General features: G+C 37.9%; 2 protein-coding genes across 3 annotated transcripts in view; one reads left to right on the forward strand and one right to left on the reverse strand.

Moving 5' to 3' along the window:
• Positions 1-6,510, reverse strand: part of LOC115414905 (puratrophin-1-like) — a 51,121-nt gene extending 44,611 nt beyond the window's left edge. Inside the window, exons 1-2 of the mRNA XM_030128267.1 lie at positions 6,321-6,510; positions 5,817-5,927 (exon numbers count right to left, since the gene is read on the reverse strand). Coding sequence (XP_029984127.1) covers positions 5,817-5,927; positions 6,321-6,339 — 130 coding nt within the window. The 5' untranslated portion in view covers positions 6,340-6,510. The remainder of the gene's footprint in view (positions 1-5,816; positions 5,928-6,320) is intronic.
• Positions 6,511-11,371: 4,861 nt separating this feature from the next.
• Positions 11,372-12,760, forward strand: part of LOC115414907 (regulator of microtubule dynamics protein 3-like) — a 30,992-nt gene continuing 29,603 nt past the window's right edge. The window contains exon 1 of one of the 2 annotated variants that reach the window (XM_030128269.1): positions 11,372-12,031. In XM_030128269.1, coding sequence (XP_029984129.1) covers positions 11,827-12,031 — 205 coding nt within the window. In that variant the 5' untranslated portion in view covers positions 11,372-11,826. The remainder of the gene's footprint in view (positions 12,032-12,760) is intronic. The other variant, XM_030128270.1, reaches the window with a different exon arrangement.

The raw sequence follows: 12,760 nt of genomic DNA on the forward strand, positions 1-12,760 counted from the left end.
CTTTCTTATTCTTTGACTTGTGTACAGTCATATAAAACAGACATGTGCACACATAGAACCCCAAGGAGGCTTGAGCCCCTGCCCTTTTTGCCTAATTGAAAAAAAGGGTCCTTTTTATTGTTTTTAAATAAACAAATTCCTGTTCTGCATAGGGATGTAAAAGAAAACATGACACATGAATGGGTGACAGAGTGACATGAAGACATGAACCAGAGGCACCGGTGAGAGGTCATTATGTTTAACAATACCCGACCCCCACTGAAACAATTCAGAGAATGGGACAAGCACATTTCTAGGTTTGTTTGGGGAACAAAAAGACCGCGGATAAAGTACTCTATTTTACAGTTGCTGAGGGACAGGGGAGGCATGGCCTTACCTTGCCTTAGACATTATTACATCGCAGCCCAAGTAAGATCACTAGTACGTTGGCGTAGTGAGTCCTATACGGCCAAATGGAAAGGCATGGAGTTTTCCTCCACTGAACTTCCATTACCTTCAGTTCTTGGCTGTCTGGACTGCACCAGAGCAGTTCTACAGTTGGACAATTTATGTGAATGTAATTCAATTAAAATTTGATTACAAGTGGTCAAGACATTTGGACTTCATAAACAAATTAGGATCCTAAACTGGCCTGTGAGTGACCCGCACTTCCAACCTGCACTATGCAACTATAGATTCAGACCGTGGTCTAAATATGGTGTAACAGTTTTCTGCAGGACACTTTCAAAAGGACAGATGGACAGCTTTCAAAATCTTTCTCTTAAATTTGGACTTGGTAAACATGATTTTTTCAGGCATCTCCAACTCCGTGATTACTTTGTAAAGGAAATACAATGTTCAATGACAGAGACTCCCTCTCACCTAATTCAAATACTGGTGGATACCTATAAAGGTTCCAGTAACAAAAACATCACTGGATAAATTTATACAGTTTTGAATTCAAAGACAATGAGATACATATTTTCACGCAAAAAAAAAAAAAATAATAATAATAATAATAAATCAATGCCAGAGGGACCTGCAAGAGGAAATACCAAATGAGATCTGGTCAGAGGGATGGAAGTCACCAAACTGTACTACAAACTCAGTGTCATGGAGGGATTTTTGTTGGAAATGTCTGGCCCATTTCTTTATTACACCTGCACAAAAATCACATTTTTCTGGAGTTCATTTTTCCTACTGGAGGGCGTGCGGTTCACTGGAGGCAGATCAAACACATGTATTCTGCTCCTGTCCTGGTATTGGTGACTTCTGGGAAGAGATGATTAAATTGATGTATTCAGTTTTTGGTGTTCATTTTGATATGTCCTTGGCAGTGTTGGGCAAATTACTTAAAAAAAAAAAAAAAAAAAAAAGGAATTAGTTATAGTTACTAATTACTTTCCAAAAAAGTAACTGATTTAGTAATGGAATTACTCCTTCATAAATGTAATTAGTTACCAGGGAAAGTAATTATTGCGTTACTTTTTTGAAAAACCTTCAAATATATAAAAGGAAACTGATTTCTGAGCGTGTTTCACGGCCCGTTGCATAGAGTAGAACAGCAGACAGGTACTGAAGACCAGGACTGTGGTGAGGCTGGGGTCCACCAGGGCCTGACTTTTCCACCACATGAGTGCATATCTGCATTTATAGGAAGAAGATGCTCCTCCAGTTAATCCCACATCTCCTCTTTTTCCAGTCGCTCCTCCCTGATCCAGCAGTAAATGTCTTCAGTCCAGTCAGTCGGACTCACTGATAACTCCTCCCCTAACTTAGCTGCACACGTGGCTGCGTTCAAGTTAATGTGTTGTGCTGGGACAACTCAAATTCGTAGATGTCATTAGTCGTTCAGGTGAAGGCAGCGTGGACAACTCAGACTCATGGACACACAGGTGAAGCATGAAGGCAGTGTGGGTAATTTAAATAGAAGAACGACTCGTAACGAATTGGTTCTTATCACTGAACAGAACCGTTCAAAAGACTTGACTCGTCTGAACATCACACCTCTAGTGCCTGGCTGAGCGAACCAGGATGGATAACAGCTGTTAGATATCAGTGCATAGTAACGCACCACCTTTCACTGTCGGTAACAGTAACAGCATTGTAACGTTTCAAATAGTAATTAATTAGATTACCCATTACTGGAAAACAGTAACGGCATTAGTAGCGCCATTATTTTTAACGCCATTATTCCCAACACTGGTCATTGGCTACTTTGTTTTTTAGCATTCCCCCAGAGGAATTATGTAAAAGTGACATATCTATTTAGAATACTGCTTGCCGCAGGCAAAAAAGCCATCACCAAATATTGGCTTAAAAAGGACCCTCCCTCAATCTCCTTGGTGATAAAAATCGTCAACCAAAACCATTTAATGGAAATGATGACATCCAATCTCCGCCTACAACAGCACATGGGTGTAAAGTACTGGAAACAAACAGGATGTTTTCCTTCAATCTGTGGACAGTAAACAGTATATAAATGTCTGAATGAACCTGGGACCATTTCTGTTTGTTTTGTGCCTTATATTAAAACAATAAAAAATAAAGTACAAAAAAAAAAAAAAAAAAAACAATACCCAACCTGCGCACCTAATCTGCCCCCCCCCCCCCCAAAAAAAAAAACAAAACAGATTTGTATGATTTACGAGGGTCTCATTTTCAAGTTGGCAAAGTTGAATATCTTGATGTATCCAGAAGAATCAGACCCCTGCTTAATGTTTGTCCAGATCATCAACCACTTGTTTTTTTATTCTTCTAATTTATCATGTATAGTGTGTTTGCTCTTGTATTCTATTTTATTCTTAAATTAGGTTTTTCATGTTTGTCATGCTGCTGCTGCACTACAATTTACCAGTTTGAGATCAATAAAGTCTATCTATCTATCTATCTATCTATCTATCTATCTATCTATAAATAAATAAATACTAATGAGGCTTACAATGTTGGGGGTCGACACCAAGGGTCTATCCCCCAAATCCCCTCCTGAGGGGGGTACATTTTTTTATTTTATATTATATATATATATATATATATATATATATATATATATATATATATATATATATATATATATATATATATATATATATATATATAAATAAATCTATCCATAATAATTTTTAGACAGTCAATGTGAACTCTACATGGACCTAATAGTGTCAGAATAATGATCAGAACCAACCCCCCCCCCCCCCCCCCCCCCAAACTCCACCTAGTGACTGAAAATGAGCCCAGATGAACTCTGGATGGCAGAACACGGACATTTGGAAGAACATCAATATGAACCACATTTGATCTGAATCCACCCATTATTGGTGATTTATGTCAAAAATAAAAACTAATTTTCAGCTAAAGCGCCCCCATGTGGATGACTGATAATACTGATAGAGAAGCTGAAATTCCACAGGGTTCTTCCACTATGGTGGTTATCAACACGAAGAAATCCAACCAAATCTGTCCGAGTTATCGACAAAACACCAAGGAGATGCAATGGTGTTTAGGGGGAAAAAAAACATATCTATTATTATATAAAAATATGATCTATGTGATTAATTAGAGCTAATAGTGTTTTTAAATCAAGTGACAGCCCAAAGTGATTCTGTTTTTCACAGTCTGTCCTGGAACGTACTGTCTGCACTCTGTTGTTTCTGCCATTACATCGTTCATTATTGTGATGACCACATGCCTTCCATACATCAGTACATACTGATCTGTGCAGATTGGATCTAAATGTCACATGACACATCTGGCGGCAGCGGATCAGGCGGCAGCAGTCGGGGTGAAACTATAATATCCCCAAAACTCGAAATCATTACAGCAGGCTGACATAACCCTATTCAGATGAATGGAAACAGTAGCCAAGTTCTACTACTATGACTACGACTACGACTATGACGACGAAGAAGAAGAAGAACATATTAAGAGCGTAGAAAATGCTTTGTTGCAGATCTTTAAGTAACTGGCATTTTAGATGACAAACCTTCAAAAGATAAACTTTTAGAATCATCAGGTTTTGGAAATTAACTTTGATGGATCAAAAATAGATTTATATCCTAACATGGTAGAACTTTGACAGCGTGACCAGCAAGATAAAATTGAAGGACTTTGGAAGAAAATGTATGAGATGATACAGCTGAAGTTTACTAGAGGAAGCAGAGTCTTAGAAAAAGCTTCTGCCACTTCCTGAGTCTGGACTGAACTGTCGTCTAAGACCAGGACGTAAACACTGACTTCAATTACACAATGAACAAAGAAAACCATCAAAAAGGATCAGTCTAATAAGAGTCTGGTCAAGGATATAAGGAGAAATATTTTGAAGATTTGATCATTTCATGGATTATGTTGTTTTTTTTTTACTACAGATAATAACACTTAGGACATGACAAAACTGAATACAACTGATTAAAAAATGCCTAACACAAAATAGTGCTTTCATGTCCATTAGTCTAAAACCAAAGTTATACATTTATAGTTTATATTAGCAGTTTAGCCAAGGTACATAAAACTAGGGTCAGACACTATGAGCTCAGCTTCTTCCTCATTTTAAGACAAAAAGTGTTACAGAATCCAAATGAAATAGTTGTTTTCTTTCCTTCTTTTTTTCCTTCTTATCCCCATTAGCTGTACCATAGCTACAGCTATTCTTCCAGCGGTCCATACAATAATCTTTACAATTTGTCAGTACGGATAACATATAATATAATAATACAAAACAATTTTCACAAACTACATAACATACAAAAAATAAAAAACAGACAAAAATACAGACACGACTGCTCCTTTAGGTCAGCAGCAGTATAGTATATACAGTACATATATATATTCAATTAACCCAGGTGTCAATCATTTATGGTCAAGAGATGTTTAACTGATTTCTTAAATTTCATTTTACACTTTTCTTGTGTGATGTGTTCCGGTAGTTTGTTCCATTCTTGCATAGCTCTGTTTATTACCATTCTTTTCATTGCATTTGTTCTTTATTCGGGTCTGTGTAAAATTACCTCTGGTTGTCTGTCTGGTTGCATAGCTATGTCTATCTGAACTAAAACAAACATTTTGTACAAGATGGATGTTTTTTTTGTTCTAATAATATTTCTAAACAAAACCAGTATTGAATAAAGTCATCTTGTTTTAACAGAGGGCCAGTTCCAGTGGTTCTGCATCTCAGTAACATTTGTTCTGTAGCCACACTGTAATGCAGTGCCAGCGGCTCTATTTTGTGCAATTTTCAACTTTTTAATATTTTCTAGTGTTGTATTTGACCAGACTGCTGGACAGTAACCCAACACTGACAGTACTAAGGATGGAATCACCAGTTTAGTTAGACTAGGTGACATAAAAGCTGCACACCTTTTGACCACAGAAACACCGCTTTCCATCTTGGTCGTCATATTATCGATCTGTTTAGTCCAAGACTATTTATCTAACAGAACTCCCAGTAATTTTGTTTCTTGAACTTGCTTCACAGATATTTCATTTATGATGAGATTCAGTTCAGGTTGATGATGTAGTGTAAGAGTTGAGCCAAATACAATGTGGGACACTTTTCTGTTTAAATGTGTCCCTTTGGTTTTGTTCACATTTATATTTTATTCTGTAAGAAATAAAGTTTATCATCATGACTTTAGCAAACAAAGATGACCATGACTGTAGGCACCACCTTCAGAACTCAGAACAGAACTTCATGTTTGGACTGTGTGTGTGTGTGTGTGTGTGTGTGTGTGTGTGTGTGTGTGTGTGTGTGTGTGTGTGTGTGTGTGTGTGTGTGTGTGTGTGTGTGTGTGCGTGTGAGTGAGTGAGTGTGTTCAGACGGGGCTGATGAGCAGATACTGTACCGGGGAAGAAAACGGCTCCGGAGCTGAGCACATGATCTGGAGGCAGCTGCGGAGGGCGGACGGACCCACCGGAACCACCGGAACCACCGGAACCACCGGACCCCTGGATGTCTGAAAGGTTTGGAGGGAAATCAGTGTTATGATTAAAATACACCCGACAATAAGCAACATTGTATAAATGTCGTGTACCAAGTGAAAACTCTAATAAAAACTTTAATTATTATTAAAAACAAAACAAAAAAACCACCGGACCAGAACTTACAGCATTACCAGTTTAACAACCTCTGGGGTACCGGTCCTGCTAAAGTCTGAAAAATTGTACAAAGACCCAGCATTGAACACGGATGGAGGCCGGTAACCTGTGTCCGGTGCCCGGTAACCTGTGTCCGGTGCCCGGTAACCTGTGTCCGGTGCCCGGTAACCTGTGTCCGGTGCCCGGTAACCTGTGTGTGTGAACGCGGACACAGAGTCGGAGCTGCGCGTGCTCCGGTGCACTTGTCCTACCTTCGACACTTCGGCTCATTCCGTTAACCGGTTTGTCCTCCGTAGAACTGCGGTAAAGTGCACTTTTCCTGGACCTCCACGGACTGAAGTCAGCACAGACTGGTTCTGAAGCGGAGCTGCAGGACCGGAACCACCGGGACAGGAGGAGTACCGGCCTCCGCCATGTTGCATCCACTCACGAGCACCTCAGCACGAGCTCACCCTCCTCCACGGCCGGCCCGGTCATTTATAAGGGAGGGGGCGGGGACAACACACACACACACACACGCGCACACAGGCGCACGCGCACACACTCCAGCTGCACACAGACTGTTTCTGTAATCTGTTCATTTTTCGATTATTTTCTTCGATTAAATATTTGAAGAGGTGAAAAAAATAGTAAAAATTTGAAACAGACATGTTTGAAAATCACAAACAACTTTATTCCAGAACCAGCTGAAACAACAACCACGAAAGTATGAAAGGGTTCACTGTATTAAATATCTGTATCTCGTCTCATGTCAGGAGAACTAGTGTCGTTGTCTCTTCACCAAATCATGTAAATTCTTTGTTCCATGTACTTGTCTGGATTTACTTGTTACTTTAACCAAGTGGATTTGTTTTTTGTTGTTTTTTGAACAATGAACAACTGAACAGTATATATACATAATAGTATACACCAAAAAAGGGATAGAAAATTTCACAATTCACAGTATATTTTACATTTCAAATATGTAGAAACACATGTAAGTATATATAAATATATATATAAATATATATGTGTGTGTGTGTGTGTGTGTATGTGTGTGTATATGTATACACACACACACATATATATATAATTGCAAAAAAATGCTCAAGGTATAAATAGAAATTATACAAATTAAATAAGATTGTACACTTGATGTAGTTTTTTGATTTTATTTGCTTTAGAATTCATGATGTTCTTTAAATTGTCTAAATAATTGGAGAAAAGGGCTTTAAAAACAATAATGATTGGACGCTGGTGTGCAAATTTTGTTCAATGAATGTGAAATTTGACAAAAATAAGTGGATTGTTTTTCTCCTCTGTCCTGGGTCGCTCTCCAGCGATATGTTAGATCAGGGCTGTCAAACTCATTTCAGTTCAGTTCTACATTCAGCCTAATACGATCTAAAGTGTGTCGGACCAGTCAAATAATATAAATAATAGGATAAGAACTTATGAAGAATGTCAACTCCAAAGTTTTCTCTATGTTAAACATAAACTTCTTAAGAAAAATAAGTGCAATTTTAACAATATTATGTTTGATCTTATCATTTATGCATGTGCATTATAACAGGTTATTCACATTTTTTGTAAAAGGATAATCTGTAAATGTAAACATTTTTGAGCAATTTAACTTTTTTTACACTAAAACAAAGAGAAAAAAATGGCACTTTTCATTATTTATAGGTTATTCTGGTAGTATTTTACTGGTCTGACTCACTTTAGATTGAACTGACCTAAAATGATTTGAACATCTTTGATTGTTAATATATTCAGTGTAATTTTTGTATTTCACAAATTTATCCCACAGGCAGGACTGGACCCTTTGGTAGGCCGGAGGTCGAGCCTACGGTAGCCAGGAAGAGGAGCCTATGGTAGCCAGGAGGAGGAGCCTATGGTAGCGAGGAGAAGGGGCCTAAGGTAGCCTGGAGGAGGGGCCTACAGTAGCCCAGAGGAGGAGCCTACAGTAGTCCGGAGGTGGAGCCTACAGTAACCCGGAGGAGGGGCCTAAGGTAGCCTGAAGGAGGGGCCTACAGTAGCCCAGAGGAGGAGCCTACAGTAGTCCGGAGGTGGAGCCTACAGTAACCCGGAGGAGGGGCCTAAGGTAGCCTGGAGGAAGGGCCTACGGTAGCCTGGAGGAGGAGTCTACGGTAGCCCGGAGGAGGAGCCTACGGTAGCCTGGAGGAGGGGCCTAAGGTAGCATGGAGGAGGAGTCTACAGTAGCCCGGAGGAGGAGCCTACAGTAGCCTGGAGGAGGAGTCTACAGTAGCCCGGAGGAGGAGTCTACGGTAGCCCGGAGGAGGAGCCTACGGTAGCCAGGAGGAGGAGCCTACGGTAGCCAGGAGGAGGGGCCTAAGGTAGCCTGGAGGAGGAGTCTACGGTAGCCCGGAGGAGGAGCCTACAGTAGCCTGGAGGAGGAGCCTACAGTAGCCTGGAGGAGGAGCCTACAGTAGCCTGGAGGAGAAGCCTACGGTAGCCTGGAGGAGAAGCCTACGGTAGCCTGGAGGAGGAGCCTACGGTAGCCTGGAGGAGGGGCCTACGGTAGCCTGGAGGAGGGGCCTACGGTAGCCTGGAGGCACAAGAGAGATGAAATTGATTTTTGACGATTTCCTTTTTTAAAACATCCTCTTAATTAAGAAATTTGATTTTGATTTAAAATCGATTAATCACACAGCCCTACCTACCACTCACCATATTTTTATTGGATCACCATAATATTCCACCTCCCAGACCACATGGTCAGTTCCAGGGGGATCCAGAAGGGGAGCCATTTTTCAAATCCCCATCCTGGTCCTGAAGGGCAGCACCCTGAGGACAAATATCACACAAAGTTTACAGAGAACATAAACTTTACTGAAGCAGGGGCAAACTCTTATGTTTAAGTAAAGGAAAAGTCAAATATGACCTGTATAATTATGAACTTACAACACTGTTTTACTGAGGAACCAGAGCTGCAACTAATAAGGATTTTTCCAGTCCATTCATGTGATGATTATCTCTGAGTAGGAAGTGCGTTTTCACCTTTAAAATGTCAGAGGATGAAAACGTTCACCTCTTTTTTGTCAGATGTCTTTGTTCGCTCCAAACCCAAAAGTATTTATTTAGGTACAGTTTCGACAGCGTTTCCTGTTCATCTCACATTCCTGCTCATACCAGTTTAACTACATATCAGTGTGTGGGAATATTCTGCTAACATCCTGACCTGCCTTTACCCTTTTGTTTTTAAATAATGGGATCATTGTTCGAATTAGAACAAATATTGTCCTAATGTAACATCTACAGACTGAATATAATAATGAATTTAGGGGCAGAAAATGTGAACGCACTGTTTGTATGTAAGAACAAAGACATTAAAAGGCACAAGTAATCACACCTAAATAACACAATTCTTGAGAATTAAAACAACATCCAATAATTACTTGCTTTATTAGAGCTTTATATCAGTCCCACGCTGTAAAAAAAAAAAAGAAGAGCATTTAAAAAAGCATAAAAAACGGTATTATTCCAGCAGCAGGGGTGCCAAAAACATACGGTTAAATAACGGAAAATAACCATCTCATAAAAATATGGCAATTTTTTATAATTATAATATAGTTTTTTGCCCTAACTTTACATGAGATTTTGCATCTATTTTTTTCTTTTTCTTTTTTTTTTTACTGTAAATGTTTAATAAAGAATATTTACATGTATTAAAACAATCCAATTCCCTATAAATATAAATATAAATAATTTTCAATGAGACTCAGTTGTCCAATCCACTGATAAAAACTGTATTTGGACAGTTTATCAGTGCTTATACATGTTATACATTCACAAAAATACATTTATTCAACATTTTTGTTGTGAAACCTCCTGTAATTACACAAGATATTTGTCAATTAACAAACAAGTCTGGTTCAACTGACAGAACAAATAGTTCTTTAACGGTTAACTGTCAGTAATTTTATCTCGTTTCATTATTATTATTATTATTGTTATTATTATTATTATTATTATTATTATTATTATTATTATTATTACAGTATTAAACTTTAAATTAACAGTATAATCTCATAAATAGAAAAGAAACATTTGTGAAATTACGATATATTTGCAAATGTATTTTAACTGTATTTTTCTGTGAAAAAAGAAAAACATTCTTTTAAAAAATTGAATTTTTTTGGTTATTCACAGTTACAGTTTTTTCGTGTTATTTTACATCTGACATGTAAAATCACAGTCTGTTTTTGTCATTTCATTGATATTTTCCTGTATCTTAAAAATACAGGAAAACTAAATTCTGTTAAATTACAGATTTTTTTTTTTTTTTTTTTTTTTTTTTTTTTTTTTTGTACAGTGCAGGTTTAATGAGTCTTTCAGGGTATTCAGAGCAGATAAAAACACAACAGTTGTTCCTTAAGAGATTTTAATGAAAGAATAACCTTGAATAAAAATATAGAATAGAATAGAATAGAATAGAATAGAATAGAATAGAATAGAATAGAATAGAATAGAATAGAATAGAATAGAATAAACTTTATTTGCAGCATAGGTCCATTGGAATTCTTGAGCATTTCTCTGAGTCACGGAGTTAGAAAAAGATATGAATTTAAAAAAAACAAAACAAAACCCATAAACACAGACAAAACATATAAAAACAGTTGTTGTACAGACAAATACACATTTGTAAAATAGAGTATTGATCAGAAAAAAAGTAATAATAATAATAATAATAATAATAATAATAATAAGAGTACTGAGAGGGAAAACAAGTTATTGCACATTTGAATTAAAAATACTGGGAGGTAGAGCATGAATGTTAATAAAATGACAAATCTAGATTATAAAGCATCTGATTTTACTGTCTGAATGTTGACTGTGTGTATTTGAACATGTGTCCAGTTTGGTGTTTCATGTTTCTGTCGGTCTGCTTTGACCTGCTGGGTGAGCTCCACCCACATTCATACCACAGTCCTGTGTCATACTCCACCTTTTCCATCATGATGAAACAGTTTTGGTTCAATGGAGATTCACTAAGATCAACCTTTCATATCCAAGTGTGATAATTTGCTTTTATTTTTTTTTAAACTGAATTCTTCCTTTTCCCACATTTCCCTGTGGTCTCCATAAACTGTAAACCTGGGGGCCAAATGTCTATTAGAACTATTAGAACCTTGTTTCAGTGGCATAAATATTTGTTTTTGTCACATGTATGTACTTAATGCTTTGGAATGTAATTGCTGTGTTTTGTACTTTGTATATATTGTCTTGTTGTTGCTGCTGCTTCTTTTATTGTGGAAATCCTAACCGGAAGTTGTTTATTTTGAAAGTGGTTAACCGGAAGTTTTCCCACCACGCACGAGCCTCTTGATCGTAGGTGGAACCAGGACTGATGGGATGTAGTTTCAGTTCATCATCATCATCATCATCTGTGCGACTAACCGAATAACAGTAAACTAAATCAGTTTAATTTTAAAGTGTGTCCTTAAATATACGTGAGTTCTGAGGCGGAAATTACAGCTTTGGCATCAAGTTAAGGAAAAGTGTTTTTGTTAGCTGACATAACATCTGACTGGAGGCTAACGTCACTCGGCTAATGCTAACGTCATTCGGCTAATGCTAACGTCAGCGCACGGATGCTGTCAGGCGAATTTTCTCCGGATGTTTTCTGAAATGAGACTCTGAGTAAAGGCATGTGTTTGTGTGGGGCTCCAGCAGGATTCCACACAGTCATGGTCAGTGTTGTATGATAGTGACATTTCTTAAAACCAGAAGGATAGGTTCGCCTCATCCACAGACATGAACCTGCCCCTGGGCAGGAACGGGTTAATCGGACTGGCCGTGGGAGCCACAGCTGGACTGGGTTTGATAGCTATCATTATTTATAGACAGATGTGTAGGAGAAGAGCCCACAGACTGGTGTCAGAGGCCCGGACACCGGCTCCGGTTCTGTTCGATGGACCGGATGGAGATGAACGGACGCACGAGACCATGGATGCTCAGGGTGAGTGTGTGCGCGTGTGTGCGCGCGCCCAAGGGAAACGAAAGTACATTTAATGCTCTAATAAACCTGTATTTGTCTTATTAACCCTTTCATGCATGAATTATGAGAACCTTAGTCGAGATTTCTTTTCCTGAGTGTTTTTATTCCTTTTTAGGCATGAAAAAAACCAATGAGATAGATTTATTTATTTATTTATTTTTTTATGATCCTATTTTTCATGGAGTTACAAAAATGTCCACTCATTTGGACACCATGTGTTTAATTTTTGAAGCACAGAAACATGAATTTAACCCTTTCATTCATACTGGTCACTCCAGTGGACAGTTCTTCTCCAGCTGTTCTCTTGTATATTCATGGATTTTGTTGTTTCAGTTCCATATCAGCCAACACAGTGGACGCTCATGCACCATCCCATACGCATTCATACTGTTACTGTAACTTCTTGATAAACCTGATCTGCACTAACATGATTGAGTGTAAATCAGTTGCTAATTGTTATTAGACTGTAGTTATAAGTTTTCTTAAACAAAAAGGTTTTTTTTTTTATATTATCTCCATGAAGTGCGTAAGAACTAGTATTAGAGTGTGATAAAATATGAGAAAACATCAGATTAGCTGCATGAAAAATGCTTTTGTTTCATGGTTTTTACACAGTATATCACTTTCTGATATTGCGTTTTAACCCTTTCATACATGAATTATGAGATCCTTAAATCTAGATTTTTTTCC

Source organism: Sphaeramia orbicularis, chromosome 24 (genome assembly GCF_902148855.1).
Source record: "Sphaeramia orbicularis chromosome 24, fSphaOr1.1, whole genome shotgun sequence".
Classification (NCBI taxonomy): domain Eukaryota; kingdom Metazoa; phylum Chordata; class Actinopteri; order Kurtiformes; family Apogonidae; genus Sphaeramia; species Sphaeramia orbicularis.